The 22,357-nt window shown below is 42.2% G+C and overlaps 2 protein-coding genes across 4 annotated transcripts in view; one reads left to right on the forward strand and one right to left on the reverse strand.

Moving 5' to 3' along the window:
* The window catches only part of FBXO15 (F-box protein 15), a gene marked incomplete at both ends in the record, with an annotated part of 61,416 nt that extends 48,657 nt beyond the window's left edge, over positions 1–12,759 (reverse strand). Inside the window, 3 exons of the mRNA XM_081262857.1 lie at positions 813–917; positions 6,578–6,685; positions 12,623–12,759. Coding sequence (XP_081118983.1) covers positions 813–917; positions 6,578–6,685; positions 12,623–12,759 — 350 coding nt within the window. The remainder of the gene's footprint in view (positions 1–812; positions 918–6,577; positions 6,686–12,622) is intronic.
* Positions 12,760–13,432: 673 nt separating this feature from the next.
* TIMM21 (translocase of inner mitochondrial membrane 21) lies at positions 13,433–21,466 on the forward strand. 3 transcript variants are annotated; one of them, XM_081263453.1, is made up of 6 exons: positions 13,433–13,927; positions 18,302–18,364; positions 18,469–18,524; positions 20,705–20,778; positions 20,865–20,970; positions 21,087–21,466. In XM_081263453.1, exons 1-6 carry the CDS (start codon positions 13,627–13,629, stop codon positions 21,189–21,191), a joined length of 705 nt encoding a protein of 234 aa, XP_081119579.1. In that variant the 5' UTR covers positions 13,433–13,626; the 3' UTR covers positions 21,192–21,466. The 3 variants fall into 3 exon arrangements, with proteins under 3 accessions (XP_081119579.1, XP_081119578.1, XP_081119580.1); XM_081263452.1 differs by having other exon boundaries at positions 13,434–13,927; positions 18,469–18,566; XM_081263454.1 differs by lacking the exon at positions 18,469–18,524 and having other exon boundaries at positions 13,434–13,927; positions 18,302–18,381.
* Positions 21,467–22,357: the final 891 nt, after the last annotated feature.

The following is a 22,357-nucleotide window of genomic DNA, read 5'->3' on the forward strand; positions in this document are numbered from 1 at the left end:
TGCTGGGGTGAGCACCCCTAAGAACCCTAAGGGAACAAAGCTGCAACCTCCAATTACTACAGCAATAATGAGCCTGATCTTATTCAGTATATGCAAAGAATATTCCTTTCTTTAAGTATACAAATTCAAAGAGCTGAAAATATATGACTACATAAAGTATTAGACAAATTATTTCTATTTATGCCTAAAAATACTATTGAAATTATCTTAAAATTTTAAAAACATTTCAAAAGCTCTTAATAGTTTTCATGACTTCTATCAAATTGTCATTTTTATTTATTTTTAAAAAATGACAGCAGAATGCATTACAATTCTTATTACACATACATATCACAATTTTTCATATCTTTGTTTGTATATAAAGTAGGTTGACAACCAGTTCCTGTCTTCATACATGTACTTTGGATAATGATGTCCATCACATTCCACCATCCTTGCTAATCCCCTGCCCCGTCCCTTTCCCTTCCACCCCTCTTCCCTATCTAGAGTTCATCTATTCCTCCCATCTTCCCCCTCCCTACTCCACTATGAGTCAGCTTCCTTATATCAGAGAAAACATTCAGCATTTGTTTTTTTGGGATTGGCTAACTTCACTTAGCATTATCTTCTCCAATGCCATCCATTTACCTGCAAATGCCATGATTTTATTCTCTTTTAATGCTGAGTAAAATTCCATTGTGTATATATACCACATTTTTTTATCCATTCATCCACTGAAGGGCAACTAGGTTGGCTCCAGTTTACTATTGAGAATTGTGCTACTATAGCCACTGATGTGGCTAAAAACATAACAGACTTGGTTTTCTACTTACTTGTCGTTAGCCAAATGATAGAAGCGTCTGCTTACACATCCAGCACACAGCAGGTTCACAGCATCCAAGTAGGAAAATATCTTCAGCAAGATCTCAGAAGGCATTCTGAGAGGGGAAAAATCAGAATTGTACCAGTGCTTTATCTAAAAAACCACCCAGAAAACAAGTGGCTATTCATCTCTAAATAGAAGACCATAAACAGATTCTTCCTTAGAAGAGGCAAATGTACTCACAAGGTTCTCCCCTTGTGCCAGAATTACAAATAATCTTCAGTTATTTTCTTTTTTTTAATATTTATTTTTTAGGGGCTGGGGATGTGGCCCAAGCAGTAGCACGCTCGCCTGGCATGCGTGCAGCCCAGGTTCGATCCTCAGCACCACATACAAACAAAGATGTTGTGTCCGCCAAACACTAAACAATAAATATTAAAAAAAAAAAATGTTTAAATATTTATTTTTTAGTTGTAGTTGGACACAATATCTTTATTTTATTTATTTTTATGTGATACTGAGGATTGAACCCGGGGCCTCACATGTGCTAGGCAAGCCCTCTACTGCTGAGCCACAACCCCAGCCCCTTCAATTATTTCCTTGACTGAAATTTTCATTAGAATTTTAGTAACAGTCAAGGCATGGTGGCACGTGCCTGTAATTCCAGCAGGTCAGGAGGTTGAGGCAGAAGGATACAAAATTCAAAGTCAGCCTCACAACTTAGTGAGGCCCTAAGCCACTCAGAAAGATGCTGTCTCTAAATAATATACAGAAAGGGGCTGGGGATGTAGCTCAGTGGTTGAGTGCCCCTGGGTTCCATCCCTGGTTAAAAAAAAAAAAAAAAGAATTCTAATGACATAAACCAATAAAGAAATCCTAAGGCACAAAGAGCAAACTTCCTCAGCATTTTAATCTCATAAACTGAATCAACAGGCATGACTTCACCACCCCTCTATGAAAGTATATATTATTCTTTGGTGAGATAAAAGAATAGACAAGCCAGGCTGGGAGGAGCATGCCTGTGGTCCCAGCTATTCAGGAGCCTGAGACAGAAGGATCCCAAGTGGGAGAACAGCCTGGGCAACTTAGTGAGACTCTGTTTCAAATAAAAAGGGCTAGAGGTGTACTTCAGTAGTAGAGCATCCCTGGGTTCAATCTCTCCACTATCAGAGGGAAAAGGAGGAAATAAAAGGACAGAGAGCACATTCTTAGCTATTAGTAAGATAAAGCAGAATCCCTCCTCCCCCTCAAAAAAAAAAAAATTCTATGCTAAGTAGAATTAACTGAAATGGGGAATATCAGCTTATTTCCTACCTAACCTATGCCCTCTGGTACATCCTCTTCCTAAATGCTCCTGTACTCTTACTGCTTTCTCTCAGTTCTCAAAGAGACACCAAATCCCGTAATGTTTTCTGAAGTGACTTTTTCAATTTTATGCCTAAGTAAATAATGTTGGATGTATTCAATATTCCATCAAGCACAGAATTCTACAAAGAGTACGAGACTCTGAAAGTGCCTAGAAGTGTTACCAGTGTTAATAAGTCAAGAATGAGTGTTTAAGCACCTTTATGAACATTCAGTAAGAGGGAAAATGAAATGAGACAGAAGATTGTATTAATGACTGGGGTAATGTGGTCTAGGGATAGACTGGGGGAAAGCCTTGAACCAATTTAAAATGGCTTTCCCATACTCTCTACTCTCATACTTGTGATTTAAATCATCAAAAAATTTGTTACTTATGATGGAAATCAGATGATCAAATGTGTCACAGTCCTGAAATTCTGGTAACACTGAGAGAACAAAGTGGATCCTCAGAAAAAAGCTGATGATATATGTCACTGTACAAGTGCTACTAACTGCTCAAAACTGGAAACATTATGAGAGTCTAAATAGTAGCCTTGCTTAGGTACTAGTTAAATGCCTCCCCTTGGGGCTGGGGTTGTGGCTCAGTGGTAGAGCACTTGCCTGGCACATGTGAGGCACTGGGTTCGATCCTCAGCACCATATAAAAATAAATAAATAAAATAAAAGTATTGCATCATCTACAACTAAAAATTTTTCTTAAAAAAAATAAATTAAATAAATGCCTCTCTTCAAATGAATTCCCTTATGTTTTGAGCCATTAAATTTAACACTTTCCTGGGAATGGAACCACCATTTGACCCAGCTATTCCCCTTCTCGGTCTATTCCCTAAAGACCTAATAAGAGCATGCTACAGGGACACTGCTACATCGATGTTCATAGCAGCACAATTCACGATAGCAAGATTGTGGAACCAACCTAGATGCCCTTCAATAGATGAATGGATAAAAAAAAATGTGGCATTTATACACAATGGAGTATTACTCTGCTTTAAAAAATGACAAAATCATAGAATTTGGAGGGAAATGGATGGCATTAGAGCAGATTATGCTAAGTGAAGCTAGCCAATCCTTAAAAAACAAATGCCAAATGACTGCTTTGATATAAGGGGAGTAACCAAGGTCAGGGTAGGGACGAAGAGCTTGGGAAGAAGATTAACATTAAACAGGGATGAGAGGTGGGAGGGAAAGGGAGTGAGAAGGGAAATCGCATGGAAATGGAAGGTGATCCTCAGGGTTTTACAAAATTACATATAAGAGGAAAGGAGGGGTAAGAGAAAAATAATACAAGTGGAAGAAATGATTTACAGTAGAGGGGGTAGAGAGAGAAAAGGGGAGGGGAGGGGAGGGGAGGGGAGGGGAAGGGGGATAGTAGAGAATAGGATAGACAGCAGAATACATCAGTCACTAGAATGGCAATATGTAAATCAGTGGAAGTGTAACTGATGTGATACAGCAATCTGTATACGGGGTAAAAATGGGAGTTCATAACCCACTTGAATCAAACTGTGAAATATGATATATTAAGAACTATGTAATGTTTTGAACGACCAACAATAAAAAAAATTTAACACTTTCAATGATAAAGGGTCTCTAATGCTACAGATAGCAAAGTTACAAGAAAATATGTTTTTGTGGCCATTCAGGTTATCTACTGTATATAGTTTTTATATTTTAATTATTTCATAAGAATTCATACCTATTATTTTTTTAAATCAGGGTAATTTTTAAAAAGTTAAACTTGGGCTTAAAGACATTTCAGAAAAATATGTAGTAAGAAACATTTAACTAGAATGAAATCCCACTCAAGTTAAACATCAGACAGGATTTTACCTTCCTACCACCAAACTAATATCCTAAAAAGGGATCCTTTCTTTGCAATTCTGGCACAAGGGGAAAACCTCGCTCTATAGTTAAAATGGCTAAGATTAAAGTATTCTTAATTATTGTTCCTAAAGTTTCCTCCAAGATGAAAGCACCAATGGTTACGCCCATATTGGGTTATTTTCTTTTGGGTTTTCATTTTTTCACATTTGCAGTTTTACAGTTATTGAGGGAGAAGAAAAGGATAGGGGACTATGGGGGAGAAAAGTGACAGAGGAAGGCAAGAAGAAGGACAAAGAAGTTTAAAGCAAGGAAACTGCTTTAGGCCAACAGGCTTCCCTGAGAAACATTGAGTTCATTTGTGATTGCTCATTTCAGAACTAAGGGAATTCAAACTTGAACATAACTTTGTCCCTATTTCTTATTGTGATCCACTCCAATACTTTTGCATCTATAATCTCTACACCTCTCTGCCCCCGTGAGAATACTCATTTCCTCCTATCAAACCACCTGTGCTCTGAGTCCCTACTCATCCTCAAGAACCCCAGCTTTCCATTCCTGCCCTGCTTTTCTCTGAAAACACTGCTCCAAATATCTCATCATAACATTATCCTCTTTCCTCATGTCTCCCTCCAGCTACCACACAATCTCTAAGACCCCCCACACAGCCAAGCTTCTAGGAAAGAACAGAAGAAAACAACTTGTCACACCTGCTACCCCCACTTCGTGCCTCCCACATTCTTTTGTACATTTCAGTGTGAAATAAAACATTCAAAAAACATTTTTAAAAATGATGTCCAGCCATTTCCTTCTGCTGACCTGAAACAGTTCAAGGTTGCCACAGTCCACCCACTTTCCCTCCCGCCACAGCAGTTACAGGACCATTCCTGGCTTTTCAGCAATCTCCTCTCCTGGTTCACACAACACCCCTCTTGGATTTATTGGCCCTCGCAGGTCTTCCCCTAGCTCCCTGGGTGCTTCTCAATGCCCCAGTCTCCCAAGCTCATCTTATGCCACATTTGCTTCTTTCTCCACTCTCTCCCCAGGACACCCCACAGTCTCCAGTAGAACAAACTCCTGCTGACCTCACCCTGAAGGAGACTCATGCCCATTGTCGCCTGGCATCCTTTTCTGTCATCACTGACCTTCTTCTGCCCCCAACCATATGAGTCAGAAGCACCTTCATTTATACAACTGCTCAAGCCGACAGGTTCAAGCTCCTATCTGATGTCAATTTTCCCCTCACACTGATTTATCATTCGAAAATGAGTGATACCAATTACATCTAAATATTATCACAAATTTGCATGTATCTCCACTTCCCCTCCTTCAAAAGGAGAGAGGCAAACAAGCAAACAAGACACCAAAAAAGTTAAATGACACCATGCCATACTATGATGGAAGCCTGGCTTCACGTGTTGCCACCACTGTTCCAGCAGCACCTGGAGCAGCACCACCACCTCCACACCTGTGGGTCCTCTTCTCCAAGCTCCTGAGTCTGTTCTCAGCCCTCACTTTCTATGCTACCCCCTCAGGGAAGTCTTTCTTTACCATTCTACGCCACTGTTCTGCACTATGGAATCTATTTGTTTCTTGGATAGAATGTATCCCAATTTATAATAATTTACATTTTAAAAATCTGTCTCCCCCATTAGACCATAAGCTTCATGGGAATTGAGTGGCTATTTGTCTCCAAAAGTGAGCACAGCACCCCAGGCAGAGTAGGTCCTCAAATACCTAGACAGATTAACCAAACTAACAAATATTTGCTCTATTTCCATCTCTGATTATTGTAGAAAGATTGTATTCCCAGAATAAAGGGTTCTAAACTAAATTGATGTCCTTAATTATCTTTTTGGCTTTTCTTTGTAAAACCATACTAAAATATTCACAATAAAATGTGTATATAAAAATATGAACACTATTAGCTGAACTAGTCATGATATATTATAAATGCCCAGAATTTGAATGCAGGAAACTTATGTTTGAATCACAGTTTTGCAACACAGGACTATGTGGACCTCACTTCCTCCAATGTAAAATGTCTCTCTATAATAACACCAAATTTTCAGAGCTCCACACAATGTTTAGCATACAGATAATGTTACTACAGTGCAAATCTATAGACATCTTATCAATTACAAATAACTATTTTTACAAAATTCTATGGATCTTCATAATGAAGGTCACAGTATGGAATCTTGTCATAGAAAATGGGGTCCCAAAATACTGGTAGCTAAGAAATACAGAGAGAACTTCTAAGATTTTAGGAAAATGCATTTTAATCTTCTTTCTCTTCTTTCAATGGTCTTTATCAATTGAAAAGTGAATAATTTTAGAGAACATTTTAATAAAAGGAAAATTCAATTTATGTGTCACTTTTATAAGCTTAGTTTCATAAAACTAGTCTAATAAGAATAATGGTGACAGGCTCGTGACTCATATCAAATTCTCTGTTGTACATTCTTCCTACACAATCCTATTCTTAGAGAGCTCAAAATAGCAACTTGGTATATACAGCGCTATGACTTTCTCTAAAATCTCCATCTAGAGCCCCCAAAACAGTGGTCAGCTACTCCAGCTACTTACCTATCCAGAGATATAGAACAGTTAGAAGATTTCTCACTGTGCTGGCCACATCTGGCATATTGCTTCACAGCAGTGCGGCCTGCAGAGGATTTGACACCAGGCCCCTTTCTGAAAGGAAAAGTGGGGATTCAAATTACATGACTGCCAAATGAGGTGAGTTTTCTGTTCCTCTCTATAAAATTCTAAAGAATTCATAAACTCCAAAGATGTCTCACTGTGAAACTTCATCTCTGCACAGCTCTATAAAGAAAGCATGGGAAGACAGGAAGGAGGGGAAGAAGAAATGAAGGAAAAAAGGGAGGGCAAAGGAAGAAGGTCCTGTGGCATGTGTCCTGGTGAGTAGACCTGAAGCCTGGACTTACTCTGATGTGTTTTCAATCAAAGGTTTAACACCTGCTCTCATTACAAATTGTCAGCTTGTCAAAGAAGTGCTATGAAATGTATTCAATGGACACAAGAAGGAAAAGGAAAAATGTACTGACTGGCCCAGTTATGGTAACACAAAAGAAACATAATAAAGATAGCATCAAGAGCTTGAGATTTTTAAGAACTTTAGAACTCTCAACGCAAACTACAACTTTGCTTAACTTTGGGGAGATTAGGACCAGTTCCAACTCTGTAGCTTTGGCAGTCTTGGCCACAGAAATACCAAATACTCATCCACAGTACTCTCACATTTAACATCTCACATTCAATGAAATATATTTTATTTGGCCTCTTTTTTTATTTTATCGAGTATCTAAATTAAAGTTTTTACATTTTATGAAATAAGATATAACACTTTCCACAATTAGTCCTTATCATGATCAAGCCTCAAAACCAGCAATGATTGATGGCAGTTTAGAGGGGATATGAAACACCCTAGAAGAGTCATAGAGCTCAGATTTCTAGGCAGGATCCTTAAGATGCTAATTCTCTTGAAAAGATTTGGAATCTGCCTCTTGAAGCAATGTACAACACACACACATCAGTTACTGACCCATCTCCCACCCAGCATGTCATTCAAGAAGCAACTAAAATCTAGAGTATACTACCCACATGCTCAGTTCACTGCCATGACTTTAGAACATGTACTTTACTCACAGAGAGTTTAATAACCCTCAGTTTCTGTACCACACTGATTCCCCAGGCATACTTGGACTAACACTCAAATAGGAAGTAAGCAATGATTGGGGACCAAAATGAGGTGCCCAAAGCACTTCAAAGGAAGGCTAATTAACCCTCTGGAGCTGAAGTATGAAATCCACTTAAAATGGATCTTAACAAAGGATAGTTTTCCACTCCAAGCACACCCTGCTCTTAGGAGCCACAGGTAATAAAAGGGTCCCTGGCCCAAGGTGTCAGCTGACAAGCCAAGTGACAGTGTAGGTTGAGTCCTACCACCAAGGTAGCACACCATGATGTCCACATGGCAATGAGCACTATGTTACCCAACAGCACACATCTGCTGTGATCAGCAGGCACCACTGCATGTACCCAAGCAGTTGAAGAATGAGCTTCTCTTCCCTGGATAGCTTTTCCTCTATAGAAACAAGCAGGACCTATATACCCTACATAAAGAAAACGTGCCCAGATAGCTCCCATGAGAATATTCACCTCAAAGCTGTCTTCACTGGATAAAAAGATGGAAACAGCATAGTATTGGTTAGGTTGTATGGCTGCCATGCTGTTTACCTTGTGCAGACAATGAAGATGCAGTCCCAACAAAGGTGAAGTGCTTGATGTACAAATAGACCCACCATGTCTTTCAGGAGTCTGCTTAGCTTGCCCCCTCACCTTCTTTAGGCACTTACAAATGTCACTATCTCACCAAGACCTTCCTTGGCCATGCCTCCTAAAACTGCATCCAGACCCTAAACACATACCCTTTATGTTATTTCCCTACTAATTTTTTCCTTAGCATATGTCACCAACACTATGCATTTTAGTATTCTGTCTTATTTATTATCATTGGGATGTAAGCTCCATATAGGTAAGAACATGTATGAGCTTTGTTCAGTGCTAATTCTTCAGCACCCCCATGCATCTGGTATGCAAATAGCACTTAATAAATATATTAAATTAATGACATATTAATTGAAAAGTCAGGTCATATCAGAATACAGTACATAAACGAACTTTCCTATTTCTCTAAGAGTAAGCACATGCATACAAAGGAAAGATCTGAATAGAGAGAAAAGGTATTACACACATGCATATATATACGTGTAAATATGTATACATATGTATACTACATATATATATATATATATATATATATATATATATGAGTCATAGGATTAGAAGGTTTAATAGTGGTGGTGATTTTCAAGTGGGGACTGGAAGACTTAAGAGGCAAAACTCCATTTATTTTTCTCATTGTTTTAATATACTGAGTATGTAATAAATTTTAGGAGTAGTTGTTGCTTCAATTTCAAAACTGAGATCTTATGCACATAGCTGCTAGAAGTCAGTTTGGCAGCACAATCCTTCAGAATGAAGCAGTGGTTATCTGAGGCATCCTGGCAAGGGCCCCCAAAGAAATTGAAACCAGATCTGAATAGAGACAAGGTATTCACACACACACACACACACACACACACACACACACACATATATGTACACATATACACATATATGGATATACACACACATAAATGTGTACATATGTGTATATATATATATATATGTGCATATATATACACACACACATAATGCATGCTCCTAGATAATTTATCTACCTTTTTCTTACAAAAATTACCACTTAAATTATGTAATAATTTTCCAAAATCTCTGTGTTAATTTTAGACATCAGAAAGAGTGTCTATTTGTCCCTTACCCAGTGGCACCTATCCATTTGAGAAGCACAGAGAGATGGGGCTCAGCTGTGTCAAAGAACACATACCGGCTCTATCCAGTGAGTTCTTCCTGAGAAAGTTAACTCAAATGTCCAGAACTTATGAAAGCCTGCTTTAGAAATGTTCAAGAACTGAATAAAGCCACCTGTTATGTAAATTTACATAACCTATAATGTAAATAAAATAATCTTCGTGGATTTCTCAAATTCAAGCTGTAATTCTCCCAAAGATAGTTTCAAATAGTGATCAAGCAGGCAAATCCTGTTTGGTCCTAGTTATTTAAAAAACAACAACAACAAAAAGTACCAAAGGCTTTTCCCTAGTCTGAATCCCTAATGAATATGCCTCTGTCTTTGACTAAACATTTAACAGGGTTCATTTAGTAAGTACAATTCTACCAATACTCCTTAGTTGGATACTCTGCACAAAGTAATGTGCTAAGTGCTTTAAAACTTATTTCATCCTATTTCATTTAATTGAAAGTGAAAACTGTTTTTTCACAAACATATTTTAACACTTTAAAAATGCTAAAATCTTTTTTTTAGTTTTGTTTTTCTCACAATTAAAATACAATTTATGGAGTCCATCATTTCACAGAAGACTAAGGCTCTAATTAGGCAATTAAAGAGACTTGTTCAAAGTCCCAAGCTAGGGCAGGGAGCCCCCAGACCCAGCCTGCTATTTTTCCCTTCAGAGGTCTTTTTCCATGTTTGATAACATTTTAAATTTTGACACTGTTGAAAGCACATTTCCATTCTTCCTAAAACCAACTGTACATTGTTAAGGGCCATACATTAGCATATCAGTTAAGTTGTATGCATGTTCTCCTGAGATCTAGGTCTGAAGACACAAGTGGTGTGAAAATACTTTGTATACAATCAGTGACTTGAAAAACTGTGCTCTATATGTGTAGTATGAAACGAGCTACAGTCTGCCATCGTGTATAGCAAGTTAGATAAATAATTTTTAAAAAGATCTATGTCTGATATACTTACTGGAGTATATTTGGTTTAAAACACTTTTTTTTTCAAGTGACAAATTTTTGCCTGATAACTTTGAATAAGTTTAATATTTTAAAAATCTAATTTCTCTGCCTTCTTTTTAGTATCTAGTAAATCAAATCAATTAGGGTAGATAAAAACTGAGCCAACTTGATACATGTGCTGCTATATTTCTTACAGGGTGACAGTTATATGTAGACTATTAAAAAGGAAACCACTGATTCCTTATTCACATCAGTTTTCCACAATAAGACATTAAAAGTAATGCTTTGTTGATGCAGCTATCCACTCCTTGTCATTTACCCAAAAGAACTGAAATTAGCATACTATAGGGATACATACATACCAATGTTTATAGCAGCACAATTTACAATAGACAAGTTATGGAACCAGCCTAGGTGCCCATCAATAGAAGAATGTATATGGAAAATGAGGTATGAATACACAACTGAGTTCTACTCAGCCATAGAAAAGAATGAAATTGTGCCATTTGCTGGTAAATAGATGGAACTGTAAAAACATCATGCTAAGTGAAATAAGACTGAGAAAACTAAGGGTTGAATGTTTTTTCTGATATGCAAAATATAAAGAGAAATAAGGAATTAAAAAGGGGGACCTCATGAAAACAGAAAGCAGAACAGTGGAGTAGAGGAAGGGGACTGAGGGAGGAGGGTTAGAAAAGGGCAAGAACTGCGGAAAGAAAGTATTCTATATGCAAGTATGAGTATATCATCATGAATTCCACTTTATGTATAACTGTAATGCACGGGTTAAAAAATAAATAAAAGGAAGACCAACAGAATAGAGGTAGGGGATCAGGAGGGAGAAGACATATAAGGGGGTAGTACTGGGGATATAAACAGCACCAAATTGTATTAAATGCCATTCATATGTCAAAATGAACTCCACAACTCTGTTAAACTATAATGCACTTTTTAAAAGTAGCTTCTCAAACCAGAGTTATTCTATTTTTAGCAGATGACTTCCATTTACCAAGTAGCATCTATACATGTTCACACCACAGGCTGAAATGCAGTTTCCCATGCCAGGTATAATGACTGGCACTGAAGTGAACATCATTCCACCAGGAAGTTCACTCAACTTACAAAGAAAACATCCATCATATAAAAGTCATTCTGCTTCCCCCAACAGAGCACTACATAAAAACTAATTTTAGTAATTGAGGCAAACTGACTTAAAGCTTAAGTTTCCTACTTAGAAGCCAGTTTTTCTGTTCTGCGTAATAATTTTTGCAAGCACTGTGACCTTTGGTTTGCCACAGGGTTGCGCTTTATCCAGCATTATAGCCTTTCAAACAAGAACTGCTGTCGTGGCACTGAAGAACGGGGCTGTGCTTCAGAGACCAGGCGACGCGGAGTAGCGGGGACCAGGGAGGACAGATGCACTCCTCCAGTCAGGGGAGGGGGAAAAAAAACTTGAGGTAACATCGAAGGCTTCAAGACAATTGGCCTTTCGCTTCGTAGCCCCACAGCCTTGGGAACAGGGAATCCTTAGCATTATTCCTGCACAGAATAACGGGGACAGGGCCAGACACAGCTGGCGAGGAAACGGGACGAAGTGCGGTGCCTCAGCAGCTCGCAGGCACTCGGGACCTCCCGGATGGAGTCCCCTCCTCGGGTCAAACCGGATTCGGCTGGAGGGCGGCGCCACCCCCCCACCCCCCCCACCCTGGCCACCCACACTGCAGAGAGGCCTCCCTGGGTCCCCAAGCCTAAGAGAGGCGCCGGCAGGGCAGGGTCCTGTGTGGAACTGGCGACCTGGCCCGCGGCGGCGGCGCAGCGCCTCCCCGACCAGCCTCCACCAGAGGACCGTGCCGGGGAGCGACGGCGCCCAGCCGCCAGCAGGTCAGCCCCAGGAAGGTCCGGGGGGTTGCCGCTCCTGGCCCACACCTAGGGCAAGGGGGGATTCCCGCCCCAGACTCCTGCAGACACTGGCAGAGCCTGCCGCGCGGGCGGCGCTGGGCTCTTCCCGGGAAGTACCAAAGAGTAGGAAACCCACTTTTCCAGGGTGAGGGGACCTTTCTACCGTCCTGCACCCTTTCCCGCGTTTAAAAAAAAAAAAAAGAGCGCGCCACCAGTCACGTGGCGACGTCCGACCAATAAAAGCACTCGCTCGAGGGCAGCAGGCGGGGACGTCCGCCAAGGGTTCACGGATGGGGTAGACACGCCAGTGGACCCCACTGTCACCTGAACCCGGTGGCCCCGGCACGCCACGCGGCCGGCCCCGCGCTGCCCCGCGGCCAGCCGCCACCCTGGAGGGGCCCGCGCTGCGCCTGGAGGCCAAACCAGTGCTGCCTCAGGATCCGCCCGCGTCCGGTCGCCATGGAGACCTGGTGGGGCCCGCCCAGCGGCGCGACCTTCGGAGAGCGCCTAGGCTCTGCGCAAGCGCAGAAGCGCGGCCGCCTTCGCGCGTGCGTGCACTGGCGCTACTGACGTTGTCGCCTAGCTACCAGAAGGCGTTCTAGACGCTTTGGGGCCGGCTTCTTTCCCATGCCCGCGTCGTTCTGATGCCCAGGACGCCAGGCATCAAGTCCGCCGCTGGGACTTTACGACACCCTTGCCTGCTTTTTGGCATCCCCGTTCATTTTCACTTAGCTGTTGTCTGGTTTTCTTGAGAAAAAACACAGAAATGAAATGATTTGCCAATAAGTTCAAATGGGCCACCATGGGGCGAAGGATTCTCCAGTTAACACAGCCTTCTCCAGAACGATCAGGAGAACACACAGTTTACATCTGCTTATTTGATTCTTGCAACCTCTGCTGGACCTACCAGGACTGAGGCACAAGTTCCTGCGGCCCCTCCCCCTGCCGCCGGATGATGCGCGGCGCATGCGTGGCCAGACGCGTAGAGGCCTCTGGGAGGCGCGGAGAGGGACAACGCGCTTGGCCGCCTTGCATTGTGGGAGATGCAGTGCTTGCCGCGGCCCTCGCGCGGCCCCCGAGTGTGCAGCACGGTCCGGGAACTGCCATTCCCAGACACCCAGGGGTTTCCCAGGCTGCTCTGCGGAGCAGTAGGGCGTGAATGTCAGCGCGGAAGGGTCAGGGCTCTCTCAAGCAAGTTGGAGGCCGGGAGGGAGGCGGACGCCGTGGAACGTGAAGGTGTGGATTTGTGCGTGGCCGGCCAGTCGTGTTGTGGATTGCGAAGCTTTGCTGCTTCGTGGCGTCCCTGAGCGGGACGGCTTTCTGTGAAGATGATCTGTACTGTCCTAAGAGCTCTGCAGTACGCGGAGAGGCTGCACGGGTCCTCGGGGAAGCGGCTGTTGCTGCCAGACCGTGGGCTTCACAGGGCTGCCTTGAAGACTCAGCCCAGTTTGAGGTGGGGCTTGCGAGAGCCGAAGAAAGCGGCGCAACCTAGATCTGTTCTTGGACTCGTCCAGAAAACGATCTGGACACAGGGACCGAGCCCCTGCAACGCACAGGAGGACCGCCGCAAGCAAGTGTCGGTGCACAGAGATCGGAGAGCGGAAACCGCAGTCTCAACCTCCCAGAAAGGTAAAGGCGGTACTTGTCTTCCAGTCAACCTGACAAGAGCTGAGCATGTCCTTCTACCAAGTTTACACCTAAGGAGGGAAAAACGATTCAACAGAAGAACCGTTAAACTGTTTAGGACCAGGTTTCAAAAATTCGAATTTAGACATATGGAAGTTGATCTTGAATTTGATCATTTTGTCGCATACTGTCTAGGAGATTTTTCTCAGCATGTGTTTCAATGCCTATGAGAAAGAGAAATTGGATAGGATAGATTGAAGAGAGAGAGATTATCAAGTTACAACCAATAGGAAAAACTCAGTAATCACTTCATGGAATAATTGATGCTGTTCCCAGATACTGAGCTACACTTTGTAGACTATAAAGTGAAAGACATCCAGAACATCCCTTGCCCTCACACGTTAGGTGCAGTAATAGAACATACAAACAGGAAAGATGAAATGTAATTTAGTCGGAAAAGTCAAAGGTATTTTAACAGGTATTTTAAGTTTAATTTTTTTCTTATTGTTGTGTTCTTCATTTCACAAGTATGTGGTAGAAAAAATGAAAGGCACAGAAAGCAATTCAGGCACTCATAATTATATGTCGCAGATAAAACAATTGTTTAGATAATAATTTGTGTTATTTCAGTTAATATTCCTGATTTTTAACAAAAATTGGTATCCTGCCAATTGTTTTGTAATCTGCTGAACATGCCAAAAATATAATCTTTTGTTTAGGATAGCAGTTTAGCACACACACAAAAAAACTGATATGCAGAAATGGAAGATAAAGGTATGCATATATATCAGTTACTCTGGCTCAAGGGCCACTGTTGCTTGCACTACAGACTGGACCTGCCATAGAATCCTTTCTTGATGTGGATCCCATCCAAAGGTGACAGCACTTCTTGTTACTCAGTGAATGAATGGGAGCAGTATTTTCAAGTGTGGAATACACTGCCTCCAAAATGCAAAAAGACCTGCCATGCATTGCGGTCACAGTGTAGAATGCAAGAATTTGCCCTTTTTTTCATGGGACAGAATGGCATGGCATGTCTGAGACAGTACCTCCTGCAGGTCTCATTGATATGGTTAGTGAGCCTCTGAATCTAACAATTTTTTTTGTTGTTGTTTAGGCCTTTGTCAGGCCCATCATTCACACATGAAGCATATATCTTACCAAATTTTCCAGTACACTTGCCACTTACTACTTATTGGCTCCAACAAAATGGCATCTACATAACAGTCAAACAGGTGATTTTGCTGAATGTTTGAAACAGCATTGTCCAAATAAAACTTTGTGCAATAATGGAAATGTTTTATATCTGTGTTATCCAATATGATAGCCACTGGCCACATTACAGAGAGTGAGAAAGTAAGCAAATCCTGGGCAAGGCCACAGGTATCCCATTTTTATTACCATGCACTACTTCTGCTCCTCCTCAATAGAGGTAGAAAAGAAGGCATTCTTCAGATCACCGGCCAATGCCATGAGGCTGTATAAATGTGCTCCCATAAAGTTCCCATGTTTGGCATTATTACATCTACATTGGGACTGCTACTTGGTTTAGTTTGCATTGATCCGCATTATTCTCTAGCATCTGTCTGGTTTTTGAAGGGGAAGGTTGGTGGGAGTATAATGGAGACCACTGCCCTGCTCTGTAAGGTATAACTATGGCTTCCTTAAAGCTTTGGTAAAGTGCCCTCCAAGCCCTCCTATGAAACGTGGCTAGCTGCTGGGTTCAGAGTTCTCTCTAGTATCCACTCTAGCATGCCTGATGAGCCTTTGCTCCATTGTTTGCCACTTCTGTCCTCTCATTTTCACATCACTTCATGGGGACCATCACTGTTTCTGAGTTTCCAAGAGCAGACATGACTGCACTTCAGTTCCTGGGGCGCTTACCTGATTGTTATGTTCTTGATCTCAGGAGGGTACCCCATGTAAATCAACTCTCAATCAGCCATGTTTGTATTCTGTGACCTTGACACACACCCTTTAAGAAAAAGTCATGTATATGTTTTCCAAGCAGTATTCACAGTATGGTTTATTTTTCTCCTTCTCACACCCAAGTTATGTTGTACCTTGGCCAGGAAAGGAGGTTGTAGACACTTCTTGAGGAGAGTATGTGTCTTGCTAGGCAGAAGCCTCACCTAATCTTTAAGAAGTAAGACATTATAGATTTTAATGGGGAAGGAGTGAGCCGCTTTTTCAGGAGAATCTGAATATAACAGATTTTTTTAGAGCATTGACCTCAATATTCTTGTACCAAGCTTCACATTCCCTTTACGCCCCAATCAGGGCATGGCCCCAGCTTGGCAGAGCTGACTTGTTTGCCATGCCAGCCTCTTTGCTACTCTATTACCTTGGCCCTGACCCTCAGCCTTTTCTGTCTTCTGGGTGCAGCCTGAATCTCCTATGCCCCAAATCTCTCTTGCTTTTCCCACTTCACCTTCACTGGTGAAGATTATTACCAAACTCTCCCCTGCCTTCCCCAGTACATCCCTCTTCCCCCCACAACCATGCAACACCAGTCCTAAAATTACCTAGTCCTCCAGATTTTTCAAAATAACACCAACCAGTGCATTCTTGTTTCCCACTATTCCATTCCAGCTCATCATGGTGGGCAAAAGCTGCAACAGTTGCCTAGAATTGCATGCTGGGGCCTGTCAATGCTCCATCTACCACCAGGCACGGAGAGTCCTCATTGCCAGTGAGTGGCTGGTGATCCATTTCCAAAATTTCAATTTGGAATTGCTTCATTGGACCACTCCTGGTAGCACCTGTTGTAGATCATCCCAGGGAAACAGACAACAGATTTGCATAAGGACATTGAGGGTTAAGGAAAGCAGTATTGGCAGAGGGAGGAGCTCAAGTGCACTTGCAAGAAGGGCTTCAGCCAGTGGTCAGTGAACTCTGAAACTAGGCAGGCCATGACCTAGGTGAGAAAGCTCTTTTCTGGTGAAGGAATTTGCAGAGAGGAACTGAAAACTGTCAGCTACCACTCCTCCCTGCAGCCAGAAGTACCCATACTGCACCACAGCACCCACTGCAGGTAGTGTGGAGAATTGCAGAAACAAATACTAATGAGGTTTTTAGGTATGAAGATAGGTCTAAGAGGTCAAGAAGAGTAAGGTAAGCAATGAGCAGCTTCCATTGGTGATACTTATATATTAGCAATAGAAATTTTTTGAATGCATAAAATGTGGATAATATTCAGCACAGCCTTTATACATAGTAGATATGTAGTAGCTATCTGTGATTGAATAAATAGAGAAGACAGCCTATCAGGAATGAATGTATTGAGAAAGAGACAATCAGAAATCCAAGGTATGGAGCCTGTGACCTGATTCAGGTAATAGGCTCAAATGAAGCTATCAGTATACTCCCAGTTGGGGGCTGGTACGCTACTGGCAATTGATAGTTATCAAGGTGTTATGACAGTGATGAGATGGAATGAGGTGGTGTCACCACAGGCTTTTCCACATCTGAACCTAAGTAAAGAAATGGGATTTGTGGTGAGAATTATTTTTTAGATCAGTCTCATGAGCTGAACAGATTTGGCAGATGCACTATTTTTATTGTTTTAATCACATCTTTTAAGGTAGGATTGTAGCTCAATGGCAGAACATCCCCAGGTTCAAAACAAAGAAGTCTTCCTAAAGTGGTGAATAAATCAAATATGTAAACTAATGCTAAGGAAGAAATGTACTTTTTCAGCATCAATTAAACAGTGTAGTTGTAATTGCAATTTTTTGCATAAACATGTCTTGATTGAATTTATTTAGCTCCCAGAATTTCTCTTTAATCCATCTGGACATCTTTTATCTATGTGGGAAAAAATAAATGCAGTGTAGTCTCTATGTAGATTCTTCTTTTTTTTTTTAAGTTTGTTTGATTCATAATTCTTCCGTTGAGATAAATTCCTGTTCTGAATTCAGTTCTCTTTGTATTTTATGCACCAGTCAGTGGGGTTACAGAAGGATGGCATTTGGGAATGTTACTGACTGTTAAGGTTTAATGATCGTTTTGGTCTCTTTGGTTGACAAAGCCAACACTTCTTAATCTGTGCACTGGACCTGTGTCCAGAGCTGCCTGATACGTGGCACTTGTTCTTATTTCTAAGAGACTGGATGAGGAGTCCTCCTCTTAGAAAGTAAGACAGTATCAAGATTATAACATTAGATGAAGTAAAAACTAGAGACTCCTAGGCACTGCTCTGAGATCCTGCTAAAACTCCAAAGCATAGGGAGATTCCAGAGCTGCCACTGAGAAGGCACCAGCTCTGCTTCTTTTGACTCTGACTTCACATGACCCCTGCTGCAATGTCAAAGAAGCTGGAAGTGGGCCTGCTCAGAGGGGACACACCTGTGACTCCTTGGCATTTTCTCTTTACAGTGAAAGAAGCTGGAAGAGATATCACCTACTTAGTCATCGTGGTCATTGGAATCGGCGTAACAGGTTGCCAAAAACAGCAAGTACAACGTCGCTGAACATTTTTTTCACTAACATATCTTCATCTCTCACTCTTAGTTTGCTTCATCATCTTTTCCTGTGATTTTCAGGTGGCTTGTTCTACACGATTTTCAGAGAACTCTTTTCTTCATCCAGTCCTAGTAAGGTATATGGGAAAGCCTTAGAAAAATGCAGATCACATCCCGAGGTTAGTTCTCTGATGAGAGGGAGAACATGTGGGGGAGGCAGAAATGGGCCCAACTAAAATACAGTTCTGAACCCAGGGGATTCATGGAACAGCACATAGTGGTTGGGTTGTGATTACGTTAAGTGTTTGTTCTGTACTTGAAATGCTTGGGTCACAAGCACCCAAAGGTCTGTGTGTGGATGTTTTCATCCTAATTGTACTAGTTGCTCATAGATAATCATCAAAGTGTCAAACTCAAGCAGTCTGTTTCTAGTCTTTTAAAATACCTGTTTCGTGGTCTTGTGATCATGACAATAATGGTTAACATTGCCAAAAGTACGGCATGTGCCAGGCAGTGCTTAGTGACTCCGTGCATCATCTCATTAAGTCTCGCAGAGGTCCTTGGCATTAGGTCTTACTCTTGTCTCCAGTTGCAGAGGGGAAAACTGGCATTATTAACTAACTCAGCGTCAATCACTGAACTAGGTGAGAGCCAGAACCCAAATCCAAGCTGGTCGGTTTCCACATCTTACCCTGCTGGGCACAACCTTCCTCAGCCATTCCCTGGGAGGAGTCGACATGCAGCCACACTGTGGTTTCTGAAGGAACCTTCCAGAAGGAAGGCTTTAGATCATGACCATCCAGTCACAGTTTGCAAGACATCATGGCCCGTGTGTGACAGATTCCTTACTCCCTTGGGGGAAAGCTTCAGCATTGAAAAGCATTCCTTGCTGAAATCCTAATTTTGATACCTTGAAAGGGCCCAAGAAGTGAGTTCAGAGAAGCAGAGTCTACAGTCCTCAGCCAGGGGCAAGATGAAGGCCACAGGTTTTCTCAGCGTGGTGTGCTGTGCTGGGTACCCTGGAGCAGGGCTCTGAGTGCTACATCAGTCTCTGGTCGTGTCAGGTGTGTGGCTCAGCAGCCAGTGGGCGCTGGCATTTTGCTTTTCAATGTGTTGATTTCTCTGAACTGGACTCTGGTTGTTAGTCTATGTGAACCGTGGAGAGGGAGGCAGGAAGTGAGAACTGTCCCTGAGAGAGTTGAAAATGGGCAGGGACTAAAAAAGGTTGCTACTGTGGTTATTGGGAATCAAATTATATTTGGATTGTATTATATCTAAGTTATCTGCTTTTATAGTTTACAAAAATAATATCAGTAGAAACCTAGTTAGATATCAGGATGCATCTCTGAGAACAGGTGAAGAATTTTAGTGTTTCACAAACCCAGCGTCTCATAGGATTTATGGCATTTTGAACAAAACAAAATCTATAGAATAAACACAGAGTATGATATTACTAGGGTCATAACTTAGTTTGCTTCCAAAAGGAACTCTGAACAATAATTAAGTTTTAACAATTCAGTTTTGTCAGTAGTTTTTAAGGTCCCAAGGATTCTTAGGCACCATGCTTGATTAAAAAATAGATACTCCTAATGTTCTGATACTGATGTGTTTAGTCTATTAAAGTAAATTATTTGGACAGTGGTTCCTTGGTTTCAGGCACACAGATCTTAAATATCTCTCATCTTACATAGTATCCTTTTCTTTTGTGTCTGGAAATTGTGATAGTAAAGATGCTCAGCAAAGAGACAAAGACAATTTTACAAAATTGAGGGTCAATTTTTTTCTTTTTAAGTTTGACATCAAATTTGTATTTTTTAGAGAGAGTTCCAAAGCATTTGCTTTTTAAGTTAAATAAAAAATACATTTCTACTTCATGTGAATTTTACCATTAACAATAGTAGATTCACACCTGATTTTGAATATGCTATTAATTCTTGGGTTTTTTTCCTCACTGTTTGAGTGACTTGACTCATTTCAAGATCACAGTTTTGGGCATTAAACCCCATATATTAAATGTCATTCAAAGTGTTCGTACATTTTTTACCTTGAAACCACGAAGTGTTAGAGGAATGTTTAGGCACTGTTTGTGTTCTTTTGTAAACGAAGTGGAGCAGCTTCCTCTAGCCCACCTTGGCCACTACAGGTGAGTGCCAGAAGGTCTGTTTCCATCAGGGATGACTTTCGCTACACAACCTCCTTTCCTGGCGTCCGCATCATGGAGTCACCGTGTTTTAAAGGGACCGGGCCTTCCCGGCTTTCCCGAAGGCACGTGGTGTGCAGAGCGGCTCCCTGGAACTGACCAGCGCCTTCTCCGCAGGTGGTCAGCGTCTTCGGGGAGCCCGTGAGAGGCTACGGGGAGATGACGCGCCGCGGGCGGAGGCAGCACGTCAGGTGCCACGGCGGGAGAGGCGGGTGGCCTCCGGGTGGCCTCCGGTGGCCTCCGGGACTCGGTCTTACTTCGGCCCCTTCCTCCGCAGCTTCATCGAGTACGTGAGAGACGGGCTGAAGCACCTGCGCGTCAAGTTCTACATCGAGGGCTCCGAGCCGGGCAAGCAGGGGACGGTGTTCGCTGAAGTGAGGCAGGTGGGCCAGCGGGGCCAGCGGGGCCAGCGGGGGGACGGGCCAGGCGGGGCGGCCGTGGGGTGGAGGGCGCGGGCCGGCGCTGGAAGGCAGTCAGGCTGGAGACGCGTGCTTTCCAGAACCCGGCGGGTGGCGACTACGAGTTTCAGTACGTGTTTGTGGAAGTGGACTCCTACCCTCGAAGGACTATCGTGATCGAGGACAACCGAGGCCGCGAGGACTGAGCCGGCAGCCTGCGCCCAGCAAGGGCGCCGCGCACTCCCAACAGCGAAGGAACAGGGTCTCCGACAGCTTAGACAAGCCACGTTAAGGATTTTCTTGTGAAAAATCATGAAAGCGTATTTTATGTTTCCTCATTAAAGTGTCAATCATGACAGCATTTTTGCATCTTTTATGATGAGAATTTTTTGTTACTGAAAAAGAACAGATTTCAATATTTTATGCTTTTTTATATTGTATAGTTGTGTTAAGCCTAAAGAATAAAGTTACAACTAAAAGATTCGTGTACTTTGGAATCTGACATGAGATACATGTGAAAATATTTGAGAACTGTAGTGAACCAGGTGATGAATACATTAGGAAAGGTTGTACATGGGTTTAGAAGCCCATCTCATTGCCCCGGCACCAGATGGGAGCATTATCCCTAGTGGAAAAGCGCAGGCTCTGTGGCCAGGTGCCTGGCTCTCACCCCTCCTCTCCTAGTAACCTTAGCTGGTCAGCCCTCACCAGAGGTTGGGGTGACTGAGTGAGATGAGGGTGCAAGTGCCTAAACCAGGGCACCATGAGGTGTTTCCAGCCCACTCAAAGCTTATGCTGATACTTTATATTGCTAAGAAAAGCCTAGAAAGCAATGGAGGCCATTTAAATGTGTGTATTAGGTCTTTTTAATTTTTTTTTTTTTAATATGACCACCCTATTTAATTTGAAGTCTTTGCTAGGAATTTCTTTAAAAAAATGACTTCCTCTTAAAAGTACTGCTCATGTGACACTTAAGTGCTGTGTGTACTGGGTAGTTTAGAAACATCTCTCTCCATAGTGGCTTCTGAATGGTGTCTCCGCAGTCAGGTGTTTCTTCTTCTCCTGCAGAACTGTGAGTGCAGGGGTTTCCAATGTATTCTTGAGATTGTAGGCTATTGGGGGTAGAAGGACTCCCAGGCTATCTCACCCACTTAGTTTATCTCCCTCCTTACACTAGTGAATGTTTTGGTTTAAGTGCTTGTTTTAAATGATTAATTTTAATTCTAAAAATCTCAAACATGTAGAAAGTGTAGAAAGAATCTGAGCAATGTGCCTGTCTCCCTGCTGTAACACATGTGAAGTGACAGGCTGAGCTCTGGACGTGGGCTCCGTCTCCTAGTTAGTGTTTCCTGTCCGTCCCAGTAGAATGCTC

The sequence above is a fragment of the Spermophilus citellus genome, assembly GCF_964194105.1.
Source record: "Spermophilus citellus genome assembly, chromosome: 12".
In the NCBI taxonomy this organism is placed as follows: domain Eukaryota; kingdom Metazoa; phylum Chordata; class Mammalia; order Rodentia; family Sciuridae; genus Spermophilus; species Spermophilus citellus.

What these genes read in the sequence shown, in the direction of transcription:
- TIMM21 (XM_081263452.1), top strand. Translation starts at nt 13,627, where the DNA reads ATGATCTGTACTGTCCTAAGAGCTCTGCAGTACGCGGAGAGGCTGCAC. An exon ending in AGTCTCAACCTCCCAGAAAG is followed by an intron (nt 13,928 to 18,301) that starts GTAAAGGCGGTA and finishes TTCTCTTTACAG; the next exon opens with TGAAAGAAGCTGGAAGAGAT. An exon ending in AATGCAGATCACATCCCGAG is followed by an intron (nt 18,567 to 20,704) that starts GTTAGTTCTCTG and finishes CCTTCTCCGCAG; the next exon opens with GTGGTCAGCGTCTTCGGGGA.